The sequence below is a fragment of the Lontra canadensis genome, unplaced genomic scaffold, assembly GCF_010015895.1.
Source record: "Lontra canadensis isolate GAN:19392208 unplaced genomic scaffold, GSC_riverotter_1.0 scaffold1, whole genome shotgun sequence".
Classification (NCBI taxonomy): Eukaryota; Metazoa; Chordata; class Mammalia; order Carnivora; family Mustelidae; genus Lontra; species Lontra canadensis.
The window spans coordinates 51,356,561-51,373,054 of NW_022630995.1; the positions used below are offsets into that span (position 1 = coordinate 51,356,561).

Here is a 16,494-nt window from a genome sequence, read left to right on the forward strand (position 1 = left end):
GCAATAAACATACAACTTAAGTACACTGTACATTAATAGTGACAGGCACTATTGATAGGGCTACAAAAAGTTCTGCTATACCTGGAAGTCTGGGTTTATGCCAATCATCTTGATATCATGATTATAGTGCCCCCTTTTTATTTTCAGTGGTGTTCCAGGTTGGACAATAGATTTTATTGTTAACTGTATTGGTTTTCTCGGGCTGCTATAACAAAAGATGGGTAGCTTACACAACAGGAATGTATTTTCTCATAGTTCTGGAAGCTAGAAGTTCAAGATCAAGGTGTCAACAGTTTAGTTTCTCCCCAGGCCTCTTTCCTTGGCTTGCAGATGACTGCCTTCTCCCTGTGTCCTCACATGGCCTTTGCTCTGTGCTCAAGGCATTCCTGGTGTCTCCTCATCTTCTTCTAAGGACACCAGTCAGATTGGATTAAGGCCCACACCAGCAGTCTCTTGTTTTAAGCTGAGTGTCTCTTTCAAGGCTTTGTCTCTAATACAGTCACATTCTGAGATAATGGGGGTTATGTCACTGACATATGACTTTGGGGAGGACAAAGTCAACCAGTGTAATAAACCAACATACGGTGTGAAATAAGGCAGGAGAGAGGAATAGAGAGTGGTTAGGTAACAGTTCAGGTTTAGATAGGATAGCCAAGAAGGTGTCATTGAAATGTCCATTTTGGACTAAAGACCTGAAAGAAGTAAGGGAGTGATCTGGGAGATATTTGAGATAAGACATTTCAGGAGAAGAGACCAGTCAATAGCAAGTTCAGAATCAGAAGAGTGAAAAAGGAGACAAGACAGACAGAGGAGTTTTGGTGGGAGCAATGGGCACACTTTGCAAGCCATTGTAGGGAATTTGGCTATTAGTCTCAGGGATACTGAAAGTCATCTAAAATTCAATAAATATCTGACTAGTTAATTAACTAGAAACAAGGAAGGGAAGACTCTTGCTTCTACTTTCGTTCTTTGTGAATGCTTATCCTCAACAGAGATTTACTTAACCCTAACTGCAGAATATAGAGCATGTCAACTCCAAAGTGAAAAATTTACTCACCTGTAGGGTGTTGTAAATTAATTTACCTAGTGTAAATATGCTTAGTGAGAATTTGCAAAAACAATACCAGTACCATTAAGAAGGTATCATAAGTACAGCACCATGCCTTAGATTTTGAAGAACTCCATATATATATAAGAAGTGTTCTAAGTAGAGGATGAATATGTGGCCATGATATAATTTGATTTTTTCCGGCATCCTAGAAAATTCATTAATTGATATCTGTGTTAGTTTCTTATGGCTTCTGTAATAAATTACTACAAACAACAAAAGTATATTCTCTCACAGATTAGGAGAGAAGTCTTAAATTAAGTGTGTCAACCATGTGTCAACATGGTTGGTTCCTTCTGGAGTTTCTGAGGGATATTCTATTTCATTCCTGTCTTTTAATTTCTGGTGGTTGAGGGCAATCATTAGCATTTCTTAGCTCATAGCTGCATCAATCCAATCTCTGCCTCCATCTTTGTATGGCATTCTTTCTTTCCTCTGTGTGTGTGTGTCTGTGTGTGTGTGTGTGTGTGTGTGTCCTTATAAGATAAAGGGCCCATCCTAATTAGGGCCCATCCTAAATTCAGCATGACCTCATCTTAACTAATTATATCTGCAAAGACTCTATTTCCCAAAAGGGTCCCATTCTGAGGTTCAGCATGAACATAAATTTTTGAGAGACACCATTCAACCTGATGTAATGTCCATATCAAAATTGTAAAACTATAGTTCTTAGGAAAACCTATCTGCATGTGGTTTGGTGCAGAACAGGACAATGGTTCTAAATTGGGCTTCCTGGGGCTCCTGGGTGGCTCAATCAGTTGAGCACTTAACTCTTGGTTTCAGTTCAGGTCATGATAACATGGGTTATGAGATCAAGCCTCACTATGAGCTCCGTGTTCAGCATGGAGTCTGCTTGAGATTCTCTCCCTCTGCCCTTCCCCCCACTCGAAAGCATCATCTCTCTCTCTCTCTCTCTTTCTCAAATAAATAAATCTTACAGAAAATAAATAAATTGGGTTTCCCATTTGAGTTAGCTGATTCATTTGGTCTGGAGTGATCAGGCATAGCAAATTTTTAAGCCATTCTGGTTATTCTAATGAGTAGCCAGGGCTAATTCATTGGTATTCACAAAATTGTAAACACTTGAGCTTCACTGCATGTCTTATCTGATTATCATCCCAAGTACCTATCACGGGGTCTGCCTTATAATATACTCAATAACTACCTATTGGTTAGACTAATGAACAAATAATTTTATAGGATAAATGCAGTTTTGAAAGAAGATTACATACAGTGACCCAAAAGAATAAGAAAGTAATGTTTCACATTGGAAGTTATAATGGGTTTCATTGTATTTCTTCTAGCATTTGAAAGATTTTGCAGAAACAATTACTTCATTCATCTCCTACCTTCCTTGCAGTTAGTTAAGTGTCACATATTATTAGCACCATTTTTCAGATGAAGAAATTGGATCTCCTAGTGCAGTTTTCTCTTCAACTGCAATATTACTTTTTAATACCACCAGGAAATTGATAGATGTCCTATAGAAAAAATAGAATTAGAGGCAGCATTTCTAGTAAAGGAACATAGGTCACCAAGTTTTTGGCACTATATTCAAGATAGGATGATTTAAGAAGCCTAACTGAGGGGTTGGGGAAGGAAATAAAGAACTCCCCACAAAGTGAAACAGACATGCTATAGCCAAAGGTTACATAGTCAGACCCAATAAGTGAAGTGTTCTGGTGATTTATTAGAGCCATCATTAGTGTAGTAGAGAAGTCAGAATGTCAGACCCTGATTGGGACAGATGGATATGTGCTCATATCCTGGTCCTGCAACGTCAAGGCTGCATACCCTTAATTCCCTTACCTATAATTTGGCTATCATGTTATTCTCTGCCACATGGAGTTCATAGGAAGGTTAAATGATATAATGCTTATAAAGTGCTTGGCACATAGAAAGTTCTTATTGTTGTGTTAGAACACTGCATTTTAGGCATTATGTATGTCCTTTGTTCCTAAGGGCAAGATTATGTTAGAATGAAATGTAGAGAATATTCCTGCTTTACTGTTTATCCTGACATTATTTCCCCCATGATTACAGGTGAGATCAAAGAGGCTCAGTGAGGTTAGGTTACTTATCTAAAGTCTCACAACGAAAAATGGCAAAGTCTAGATTCAAACTAGTTCTTTCTGATTCCAAAGTGGCAAGACTTTCTGCTACAAATGTTACAATTAATACATCCCAAATTATTTACATTTTTTATGTTGGCAAGAATACCTTTTTTTTTTAAAGATTTTATTTATTTATTTGACAGACAGAGATCACAAGTAGGCAGAGAGGCAGGCAGAGAGGGTGGGGGGAAGCAGGCTCCCCACTAAGCAGAACATGCAGGGCTTGATCCCAGGACCCTGAGATCATAGGCAGAGGCTTAACCACCCACTAAGCCGCCCAGGTGCCCATAAGAATACTTAACGTGAAATCTACCCCTTAATAAATGTGTAAATGCACAATGCAGTATTGCTAACTAGTGTCATACAGCACATCTCCACAAGTCATTCATCTGGCACAACCAAAACTTTATACCCAGAGAAAAGCATCTCCCCATTTCTACCTTCTGCCAGCCCCCACAGGCACCATTCTCCTTTCTGCTTCTATGAATTTGACTAGTTTAGACACCTCATATAAATAAAATCATATAGTATTTGCTCTTCTCTAGTTTATTTCACTTAGCCTAATGTCTTCAAGTTTCATCTATGTTGTTGTATATGACAGGGTTTTCTTCTGTTTGAAAGCTGAAAAAATATACTACATGAATATGATAATAATATTGCATTTTATATGAATACTTCTATTTTAAATTTGTTTCATTTTTCCTACTAGTTCTAGCTACTTTTATTTTTTAAAGATTTTATTTATTTATTTGAGAGAGAGAGAGCTTGAGCAAGGATGAGGGGCAGAGGGAGAGGAAGAAGCAGGCTTTCCACTGAAGCCTTCCCACTTCCCACTGAGCCCCTAACACGGGGCTCAATCCCAGGACCCCAGGAACATGACCTGAGCCAAAGACAGAGACTTAACTGACTAAGCGACTCAGATGCTCCTACCTTAGCTATTTTTAAAAGTGAAATTGCACATTTACATTATCTACCATGTAATGAAGTGGCCATTTTGACAATGACTGAACATTATGGGACCAGACCACACTTGTTGCTGATGTAATTTGTCATCTTAAATTGGAACACTTTGGACATGAAAAGTGGATGCTAACAGATGGGATGTTAGGACCCTTGTTGTAAATTGGCACTGTCCAGGGCAAACCCCTACTTATAGAGAACTATAGATAATTTCCCAACTCCCACACAGAGGATCTCACCATATAAGCGGTTTGGGTCATTTGTGCAGAAGAACGAAGGAAAATTGGGTTTCAGTGATCAATTTTAAAGGAGCCCGAAGAAAACTGACAACTTTTCCATGTTTTTGTTTTCTGCTAGTATTCTTTGACTCATTCTGCCAAGAGAAGGGGCGTTAATGTGGACAATCACAAGCACTTAGTACTGGTTTAGAAAGCCTTGTAGCTCTTAGCCATCCAGTTGTCTACTAATATTTGCCCAGCAATAAGGTACAATAATTATACTGTACTCTGTTGACTAAAGCTCTCTCTGCATTTTTCATGAGACTTGCAATCAACACAAAGGTAAAGAAAATTCAGTGGAACCCTGCCTTGATTGAGAGAGAAACTGAGTAATAGGCAGGGAAGGACAGAGAGCAGAGAAAGATAAAAGAGATACAGAGATATAGAAGGACAAAGAGAGAAAAATCTGGAGTGTGAGAGGCACAAAGATAGAGAGCAAGAAGGAGACAGGTAAAGAAGTGACAAAGGCTAAGGAAGGGGGGGGGCAGTGAGCTAGAGAAAATAGGGACAGAGAGAGACACAGGAGAGAGTCTGAATGGCTGACAGACTGAGTGGCACTCATTTTATGAGAACCAGGTGTCTTCAAGTAGCATCTCTAAGTAGAGTCAAACTCACTCTATTTGCATTTAGATTCTGTAGATCATTTCCAGCAAATTCAGGTACCTTCTGGCTTCCTCATTCTGGATTAACTGATAGATAAAATGTAACTTGTTTACAACCAGGGAAAATAAAACCAGTCAATTAGGAAGGTCAGAGCTCTGCCTCCAATATTCATAAAGTTTCAAAATTAAATGTAGATATTTTCCCCTCATTTTCAGTCATTAACCCTGCTATTGCCCTTCTTAAAGGTGAACAATTACATCCAGAACGGACAGCAGGACCAGTAACAATGGGCGTAGTTAGCAGCAGTTTTCAATAGAGTATGAACCCCAGATTATTTGGGACCTTCTTTTTTAGAAATAAATTTGGAAATACAAAATAAAATGTGTGTGTGTACTTATAAGCCATAAGCTTATCTGAAAAATAAACATGCTGTCAGATAAGTTCATATTTGCAACTAGTCAAAAATATACTTCCTAGCTTCAATATCAAGTCACTGCTCATAAATCAGTTTGCAAGTGATTCAAAGGAGGGACATACAGATGGGATCACAGTGCCACTGAAACTCCTGGCGACTTGGTCATAGTTACTGATTCCATGTCTATGGAAACATCATTAGCTCTTTTCCTCCATGTGACATCCACAGGCTGAACATCTAGGAAAAAAAACATTGTCCATAATTCAAAAGCACAAGATAGAACCTGAACAGGGTTGTTAGTTATGGAGTAGGAGACTTTATTCCCATGCAAAGCCACAGAAAGTATTCATTTTTGCTATCAGCTGTATTACAAATAGAGGAAGATAAGCATGCTTCTCATTGTGGCAAAATTGCCATGTTTATCACTGTTGTCATTAGTTGTTGAATTCATAATTCAAGCCCATCACTCACTGTTGACACCTGACATTTACATGTAGTGCCATTTATTATAGAACAGGAAAAGCAGTCAGTGCAAAATGACCACTGACATATATGACCACTGAAATCTGGGGGGAGAGGGGGTCACAAATATGGGCCAAACACCCTGGGCTGATTAATTTTCAGTAATGTCAGACTTTTTAAGATGAAACCTTTCCCACTGGTAAAATGAAGACATTTTCATTCAATTGTATCACAATGTGCAGTGATCTATTTATTTGTACTCTTACTTTTTATTCTTTTTGTATTACTTTGTTTCAGGAGTTTTGAAGTGCTAGATCTCTGGTTTAACTTCTTTTTTTTTAAGTTTTTTTTTTTTTTTTTTTTTTTTGACAGAAAGATCAAAAGTAGGTAGAGAGGCAGGCAGAGAGGGAGAAGCAGACTCCCCACTGAGCAGAGAGTTCGATGTGGGGCTTGATCCCAGGACCCTGAGATCATGACCTGAGCCGGACAAAGAAGCTTTAACCCACTGAGCCACCCAGGTGCCCCTAACTTCTTGTTGAAAAAAGGGAGTTGGATTAATTTTGATTTCTAAGGCCATAAATTATGAACAGATCATTGGACTCAAAGGTTTATATAGCCAATTAATTTAAGGTATTAATCCATCCATGTAGGTGTCCATAAGAATTAATTGAAAAACTTAATAAATAGAGAAGATTAATCATTGAACATACCTATATTAGTGCCTAATATATATAATATGCTGCAGTAGTTGCTAATAATGCTAATAATCAAAACAAAGTAAGATACTTTTTCATCTCATTAGACATGTTTGCTCAAATATAACTCCACTGAATCCTTCCCTGGCAACCACATTGAAAAATACCAGACTCTCCCACTCCACCTCCCAACCCTACTCACCAACAGAAGTCTCTACACCTCATCTTTGCTTTCTATCTGACAGACTTTATATTTTGCTATTTATTTTTGTTTATTTTTCTCTGAATATAATGTCTGATGAAAAAGAGTAAGAGTTGTTGTCTGTTTTATACACTCACATTATTCCCAGCACCTGGGCCATGTCTAGCATGTTCTAGCCACTCAATAAATGATTTTTGAATAAATGAATTAATGGATGCACAGAATCCTTCAGCGAATCTGAGATTTAGTGAAGGAAATTGGCAAATTAATCATGCAATGCAATAGGTGTTAATATTGATGTACCTGGTTAGACTCTGGAGAGCAGGGACTTTTTCTTATATGACCCATCTATATCCATAGTACTATAATAAACATTATTTAAATGTTTATAAGAGCTATAATAAATGCTTATTTTAAATAAATGAATAAATATTTATGTGATGTAAGGTTTTTAATCTATCAAAGAGTGTTTATGATGGTAAAATGTCCTGCATACTAAGGCACTCTGCTGGTTGACAAACCTTCAACATTAAATTTCTTTTAGTATTATTGGTTTGGGAATATAGTCAGACTCATCTTTAGTAGAAAGCCTTCATACCCAGATGTCCATTTAAAGTTGGGGAGGAGACTGCTTCACCCACACTGAGGAAATACACCATGCAGATTTTAAATGTATCTGCTAATTATAGACATGCAGCTAATCTGTATATGTTGAGACCATAATATAACATATAATCTGATTTCATGCTTTCAGCAGATATTGATCGACACTTTTTATATAACAGGCATTATGCAAGGTAATGGGGATACAGTAGTAGATAAGAAAGATTTGCTTTCTGATATGAGGATATGGTTGAATATAGTCTGCTGTCTTTTTATGCTCTCTTTGCTTTTCTACTCCTCTGTCCCTGACTTCTTCACAATTAATTGAATATTTTTGGTATTCCATTTTATTTCCTCAGTTGGTTTTTCAACTGCACCTCCTCTTACTATTCCTTACCCATTTCCCTAGCATCTAGAGGTTGTAATATGTCTCCTGCCTTTATTCACACTACTTAGTGTTGATATTATACCACTTAGTGTAAAATGTACTAGCAGTAAATTTGCATTTGCCTTCCTGCCCTTATGATATTGTCAAATTTTATATCTATAAATATAATGAATGCCACAATATGTTTTGTCATTGTTGTTTTAAACAAAGGAAATAAAATTATGTATTTTCTATTTCCAGGGCACTTCATTTTGCTCTTTGTTTCTATCTGTAGGTCTTCATATCACATCATTTCCTTTAACCCTAAAGAAATTCCTTTGGTATTTCTGGTAATGCAGCTCTAGTGGCTATGACTTTTCTCAGCTTTGGTTTGTCTGAAAATATCTTTATTTCAGTTTCCTTCTCAAAAAACTATTTTCACTGAATATGGAAGTCTGGGTTGAAAGTCTGTATATTCCCCCAGAACTTATTACATTGTATTCTGGCCTCTGCTATTTCTGTGAGAAACCATTCTTATATTATTCTATCTCTATTTGTAATATGTCTTTTTATTCTAGATTTGGGTTTTTTAAGCTTTTTCCCCATTTTTTTTCAGCAATTTGACTATGGTGTGCTTATACATGATTCTTCTTGTGTTTATCTTGATTGTGGTTCAGTAAGTTTTTCTGGATCTGTACATTAATGATTACAACTAAATTTGGAATATTTGGGACATTTTTTGCAAAGTCTTCTTTCCTGATTCATCTTTTTTAAAAAAATTACATTCATGTTAGACAACTTGATATCTTCTTATAAATTACTAAAAATCTATTCACTTTTTAATCACCTTTTCTCTGTTATTCAGATTGGATGATTTGTCTTTTTTCATCTCTATTAAAGCACATAACTCTTTCTTCAGTAGTCCCCCATCTGCTGTTAAGTCCACCTAAGGAAGTTTTTATATTTTTGATATTTTACTTCTCATTTTTAGAATTTTTGTTTGTTTCCTTTTTATAATTTTAATTTCATTGCCCAAATTTTTCAACTGGTTACTTGCTATGACCATCTTCTACTTTATGCCATTTTCTACTTATTTTGATATCTGTGTCATCCCTAGGTCTGTTTCTATTGATCCTTTTTCTCAAGAAGTTGATTATGGGTCACATTTTTCCATTCCTTAACAAGTCGGCTCATTTTTGATGGTGTGATTGTTAAAATGCAGTGTACGGAGTTTGGATTTTGTTATCTTCTTTTCAAGAGTGTTGAGTATTGTTCTGGAAGGCATTCCATAGTTACTAGCACTTCCTCTGTTCTTAACAACTTTCATTCTATTATTTGTTAGGATAGGTCATTTTTGGTTTTACATGTAGTCATAGGATATGGCCCTTACTCTAGGAAATGATGCTTACTTCAAAAACATGGTCTGGGGGTGCCTGGGTGGCTCAGTGGGTTAAAGCCTCTGCCTTTAGCTCAGGTGATGGTCTCAGGTCCTGGTATCAAGCCCCGCATCAGGATCTCTGCTCAGCAGGAAGCCTGCTTCCTCCTCTCTCTCTCTCTGTCTGCCTCTCTGTCTACTTGTGATTTCTGTCTGTCAAATAAATAAATAAAATCTTAAAAAACAAACAAACAAACAAAAAAAAAAACATGGTCTGTCTGAGCTCTCCAGTGAATGCCAGTGGTGTTTACTGCAGCAGTGTGTTTTTTCTCTTCCTTCCTTCTTTTTTTTTCCCCTTTGGGTCAGAACTTCATCTCCCAGCATGACATGACTTCTGGTATTTCCATTCAATTCTCAGCCCTTTGGCAGCTTGTGCCTCCTCAGTATTATGGAATCTAATCTTGAGCATGCATGATTCAGGCTTTGATCAGTGACTTTATTAGTCAGGGTTCTCCAGAGAAACAGAACTAATTGGAGATAGACATGTAAATAAATATGGATACAATGAAAGATTGGCTCACACAGTTATTGAGGCTGAGAAGACCCACAGTCTGCCCAGGAAAGTTGGTGGTATAAACCCAAAGGCCTGAGAATCAGGAATGCCAATGTCTGGGGCAGGAGAAGATGGATGTCCCAATTCAGCCAGAGATCAAATTCACCCTTCCTCTGACCTTTGTTCTATTCAAGCCCTCAACTTACTAGATGACGCCACTAGCATTGGTGAAGGTGATTTTCTTCACTCAGTCTACCCATTCAAATACTCATTCCTTCCAGAAACACCCTCACAGACACACTCAAATGATTTCTTACCAGGTATCAGAGCATCTCTTAGCTCAGCCAAGGTGACACATAAAATTAATCATCACAATAACCCACATTTAATCTTCTCACAAATCCTTCCCTCTGATACACATACCAATTCTCTCCTTCCTAGCACCTTCTCCTGCAAATTCCAGTCACTTTGGGAGTCCAGAATTCTGAGGTCTATAAAGCATGATCTGTACCCCTCTGGACTATGGAAAGAACATGCTATTAGGTAGAGAGACCCAGGGCACTTGTGGAGCTTACCTCTTAGATTTCTTTTCTCTGAAGTACTACAGTTCTACATTTCTTGTTGTTCAGTACTTGAAAACAGTTGCATCATATGGTTTGACCAGCATTATGGTTTCTTATAGTGGGATAGCAGTCAGCAATGGTTACTCTCTAAAAGCTGAATGTAGATATCCTTAATCTTATACTGCAGTAGGAAAGATATGTGTCAAATATAAAATTATGTCATCAATTGTTTTAATTATATTCATGATAATGTCATGAAGGAGAAATATAAGAAACTCTACAAGCATATAATAGAGCTGTTCATAATCTAGTTTCATCTGTCATGTAGGGTTTTCCTCAGAAAGTGATATTGAACTGAAATCTCAAGGCAGACAGGAGTTAACCAAGCCACAAAGAGGGGGAAAAAAAAAAAAAAAGGAAGAAAGAAAAGCTCAGTTAGAGGTATAACAACTGGAAAGGACCTGAGGTAGGAGGAAATATCATATACCCAAAGAACTGAAAAAAAAAATATTTAACACCTATTGAATGTACATTATGAAATTATGAACAATCATTGTGCTAAATAACTGCTTTATTATCTCATTAGATTCTAACAAATTTATGAGGTAGATATTATTACTAATCCATTCTGTTGTTGAGGAAACTGAGATTCAGAGAGATTCAATAAACTTACCCAATGTCATAAGATACTGGGATCTGTTTTCAAACAGTTTCACTACAGTGATTGACCACTCAACCACTACACTTTAAAAGGAAAAGAGCAGAATTATCTGGTAGCAGAGAGAGAGGTACAGAGATAGAGGAAATTATGTGATGTCTACAACCTGACTTAAGAAAGCTAAAGTTCTCATTGAGGAGAAAACACTGTAAAAACAAGGTAGGTTAAGGAATGCCCTTGTCATCATGAGCACTGGGTGGATGTATGGAAGTGTTGAATCACTGTATTGTATTCCTGAAACTAATATAACACTGAATGATAGCTATACTAGAATTAAAATAAAATAAAATATTTGTTTTTCCACATCATTTGGGGGACTTTGTTTATATCATTTTTTAACAATTATGATAAATCATATTCTTATTTATTTTGAAGGAAAAGACCCTAGAGAATTTGAATAACGTCTATAGTCCAATAAAAGTTGATTTGTTTATCTACCTGGAAATAAAAACTACTTAGAACTCATATACAATTTCTATTTAAATGTATTTCTAAAAGGATCCTTAAACTGTGTTTTTACAACAAATATCCTTTAGTATAAGTCCTTCTGTTTTACAAAAAAAAGACAGAAACCCCAAAAAGTTTAATAACCTTTCCAAGGTCACTGAACAGGAACTAAAATCTGGGACTTCTGACTCCTGATTAAAAACAACAAACTTATAGTCCAGTTCAAAACCTTATAGTCCAGTTCAAAAGATGTTCCAAGGAAGAACATCATTAATTACCAAATTGGGGTGGAGTCAGGGAGTGACCATTAATAGCCTGAGCTTGGGGAGCAGGAAGCTCCCTCTCCTACACCTAGACCTGAGAGTCCAGCAGCTGTTATAGATAGAGTGAGCTTGGCAGGTATCAGAATTTAAGGGGAAAGGAGGAAATCAAGCAACTAGCAAATATTTCTTGAGTGTTCATCATGTGACAATTTCAAGGGTGACTATGGAGTTTGGCTGGACACCAAGAAATCAAACATGAAGTGAAAGAGCTGGGTACTAGGTAAAACTAAAGCCTTTCTCCTACTGCAGATGGCTGGTAGAACTTTTCTTTCTAATTCCTTATCAGAATAGGGTCTCACCCTATAGTAGGATGTGATACCTGTAATAGTAGCAGGAGGAAGTGCAGCCGGAAACAACAGAAAAGATAGAACAGGGGATAGAGGAGGCCCTTTCCTTCAGGAAACATGGAGATACCACAGCAGAAGTTAACCAGAAGTAGGTGTGCTCGTATTGAGTTTTAAAGTCTGCATGGACATTTTGAAGTTGATGTTTGGTGAAGGGTCACCAGACTATGCATACAGTGGCAGGGATTTGAAATGTCCAAAGAAAGAGAAGCAGAATGTCATGCTTGGGAAGCTAAAATAAATCAAAATCCTAATGTTCCGGAAGATATTTATAGAGGAAACAGTATTTATATGGATGTGTCCTTCTACAAATGCACAAGGAAGAAGTCAACTAAAGATTTCTTTCTATGTAAATCTGATTTATTTTACAAGTTAAAAAACTAACTTAGATACTAATCAAGGAAATGAAATCAGGTCTTGTTTTGGTATTGAAAGTAAATTTATTCACTCATTTGTCAGACATTTATTGATCTCTTCTTATGTGCCAGACGATCAATTAGCACTTGGGATATTAAATAAACAAGACATTCCGCACCATGTAAGTGTCAAGGACAGAGGAGAGACTTGTTTTATGAGTTCCAACAAAGGTAAGAAGAATAGCCTGGCCACTAGCCAATGGTCCAGAGCAAGAGGGTGGTTAAAATGTTGTCAGAGAGTAAGGCATGGCCAGCTCATTCAGGGATTGGTGTCTGTGGTAGGAAGTGTGATTTTTTTCCCCAAAGAATAGCATGAAGGTTATAGAGAGCTTTTATGAAGAGAAATGATATGATTTGATTTATGTATCTACTAGTTCTCTGTCCTCCCCCACACAAAAGATTCATCAGGTTTTTACCCAGTGCACACTGATGATGTGGTGGAACATCCCCAAAAGGAAATAGATGAGTAGCCTTGTGGTCAGAACTCTTTATAATTCCAAGGTAGGAATTATAAAGTAGAAAACAACACATGATGCATTTCCAAGCCCATATTATAAAGATAGAAGATGGTCTAACCTGGATTTAAATTGATTCTCTTGTTATTGCCTTATATTCAACAACTTCTGAACTAATTTGGAGGGGGGACTATATATATATTTATATATCAACATACAAATTCGGGCTCTGGGCACTGAGTGGACAAGTTAATGATGAGTTGGACAGTTGTGGCTCTTGACACCAACAGTTGTTCCAAGCTTTTTTTTTTTTTACTAACTTGCCCACCCAAGTGATATTGATTTTCCTTGACTGGTCCGTAACCATCTGAAGTCACATATACAACTCCATCTATTCCTGGGTTTACATTTTGTGAACACGCCTTGCTTCTTCTGGAATTACTTTGCTTGAATAATTCTGTCCATTAGTATGCACATGTGAAAAAAAGCCAAGTTGCGTCTCTGGGCATATCCACTTGTGTTAATGAGGCTGAATATCAAGGACATCTATTGTCTCACTTTCAGGGAAGGCAAAGGTACTAACAGGTGATTGCGGTGTGAATGATTTATTCAGGGCGTCTATCGCCGCTGTAATCAAAGACGGGGAGCAACAAGAACAGAAAATTGTCACATGGGCCCCAACTCTGGTTTGAATATAGACAGTTCAATCCCGTTAATTCTTTCAGTGGTCTTCCCAACCTCAGGCCAAAAAAAGCCACCAAATTTTACTTTAACTCCTCAAAAAGACTCGCAAAATTCTATTTCCACTAGCTAATGCACCATATGATTAAATGCAACAAATGGAAAAGTTTTTAAAAGAAAACCTAAACATGAGAAAAACGGGGCGGGGGGATTATTTCCTTTTTTTTTTTTTTTTCCTTCTGGGGTCCCAACCCACTGCCTGTGATTGCCTGCTTAGCAGATGTCTGCATCCGTCCCTGCCTGCCCAGCTTCCTGTGATAAGCCGTGAGGCATGCCCGTTTCTTTCCACAGACAGCATTAACAGAACCCATCGCATATGTTCTAGGTTTCCTCTACGCTCAGAACAGCACCAAGCGCAGCATTAAAGAGCGGCTCATGAAGCTCTTGCCCTGCTCAGCTGCCAAAACGTCGTCTCCTGCTGTTCAAAGCAAGTTTGTTTTTGTTTTTGTTTTTTCTCCCCCCAACACCCTACCTGTTTGTTTGTTTCATTCCTTTAGGTCTGTATGCACTCCAGTTCTCTGCTTCTAAAGGGAAAAAAAAAAAATCTATACGTTATATTATGCAAAACCAAGTCTATTGATGTACTCTAGTGTACCCAAACGCCCAGGGGAACTTTTGTGCGATTGTGAGGCCCTTCCCATCTGGCAGGCTGATAGCACAGTGTTAGTTACGAGAGCCTGGACTTCATAACTTTTGGAAGTTTCTGTTTGATCTGAGAGGTGAGAGTAGCCTTGGGATTTCCATGGGCTCACTGGTTAGCAGAGCTGCTACACACCTCACCCTGCATCACCTTGTAGACTTTCTGACTCATCCATGCGTTTGGCACACACCACTCAGATACCCCCAAAGTTCAGAAGAATCACTAGGTTAGAAAAGCTACTACAAAATGGAAACCATTTAAGCAAATAGGTTTTTTTTTCTTTTTTTTTTCTTTGCTTACTCTCTCTCTCTGCATCACTCAGGGTTCTCTAGGAAAACAGAACCAATATATACATTCATACACACATATACATGCATAGACACATACATATGTGTGTAAATATGCACACATATGCATATACACACAAACATGTATAAAGGTATTTATTTTTAGGAATTGGTTCCCACGACTGTGGGGGCTGGCATGTCTGAAATCCTTAGGGCAGGCTGGCAGGCTGGAAACTCAGGCAGGGTGGGAAACTTCAGTCTTGATACAGAATTCCTTCTTGCCCAGGAAATCTCAATTTTTGCCTGGCTGGTCAGCATGGGATGAGTTCCACCCACATTATCTAGGGTCATCTCCTTTCCTTAGAGTCGACTGTTGGTAGATGTTAACCAGACCTGCAGAATACCTTGACAGTAGCATTGAGATTAGTGTTGTTTGAAATAACTGGGTGCCTAGCTTAGCCAAGTTGACACAGAAGACTAACCTTCATTCTCTCCACCTTCTCTTTCTCTTCAATTTTGTGACAATCTTGAGGAGTAGAAGGTAGAGGGTATCTAAAGGACAATGCTTTATTTATTTTATAATGATGCTATATGCAATTTATAACAAACATTTACATTTATCCTATGTTTACACTCTTTTTTTTGAGAATTTATTTATTTATTTGAGAGAGAGAGATTGAACACAGACGGAGAGGGGGTAGCAGACTCCCCGCTGAGCAGGGAGCCCTACACAGGACTCAATCCCAGGACATTGGGGTCATGACCTGAGCTGAAGGCAGAGGTTTAACTGACTGAGCCACCCAGGCACCCCCTGTTTACATTCTTTCATATACAGTTTTTTTCAAGCATCAAACAACTGTTAGAATCAGACAGAGAAGGTGTTGTTCTTTGGCAGTGATGAAACAGCATATGAAGAATCTTGCTAACACATTCTATGTGTGGGGCTCTAACCCATGCCTTCACCAACTCTTTTCATATTCTGCCTCACCATGTTATAGGAATTGATAGGCTCAGCGATATAAAAAATGTATGAATAAATGAAATTTCACTAATCTCCATAATGTAAATGGGGAAACTATAGAAAGTACATCAAACAACCTGATACATCCAGTCAAAGTCCTAGGATAAAACAGTAACTTCAGTGCATTCGTTAGACAAAATTTATCATAATAATAATATTTAATTAATTCACTTATTCAGTCACCATAAATGTATTACATGCCAGTACACCGTATGTATTATGTGTCAGTTCCTATTTTCATTTGGGGAGATATAGCAGTAAATAAAAGAGCTTTACAAACTTTCTATTCTACTGGAACATTCTGTGTGGAGAGGGCACAGAATAAAATTACTTTTACTGGTGACAATCTGATGGAGAAAAATTTAAATTATTGTTGAGATCCATTGCTTCAATTTTTTCCACTCATTGCACACACCACACACATTGTCTTACAAACAAAAACATGGTGTGTCATCAGCAGCCTAAGAGACCGTAATCCCAGAATGATGTCCCAGCCTCAATCATCCCCAATATCGAAGCTGCAGACATTTTTATTGCCACTATTTGTCAGCAAATGTTGGTTATTAGAGCCATTGCTTTCCTCCTTTCAAGTTGGAGTCAAAATTGCCAATTTACCAGATATTCACTGAAAACATAGTCATTTGTACACAGTAGACAGGTAAAATATAACTTTAAAATGGATTCTTATATTCACTTGGGAAGAACAAAATTGCCAAGCCCTATTAGCACTCTTCCTGCACCAATCCCAGGTAATGTCAGACCCCAAATAAATGGTCATAGAGGATGCAATGAAATTTTCAACTA

General features: G+C 37.6%; 1 protein-coding gene across 5 annotated transcripts in view; it reads left to right on the forward strand.

Moving 5' to 3' along the window:
* KCNIP4 (potassium voltage-gated channel interacting protein 4) overlaps positions 1 to 16,494 on the forward strand; it is a 1,119,538-nt gene that overhangs the window by 971,437 nt on the left and 131,607 nt on the right. The window contains exon 2 of one of the 5 annotated variants that reach the window (XM_032854145.1): positions 14,068 to 14,169. The exons of the other annotated variants lie outside the window; for them this stretch is intronic. Within the exon in view, the coding sequence (XP_032710036.1) occupies positions 14,068 to 14,169 (102 nt within the window). The remainder of the gene's footprint in view (positions 1 to 14,067; positions 14,170 to 16,494) is intronic. 5 annotated transcript variants of the gene reach the window in all.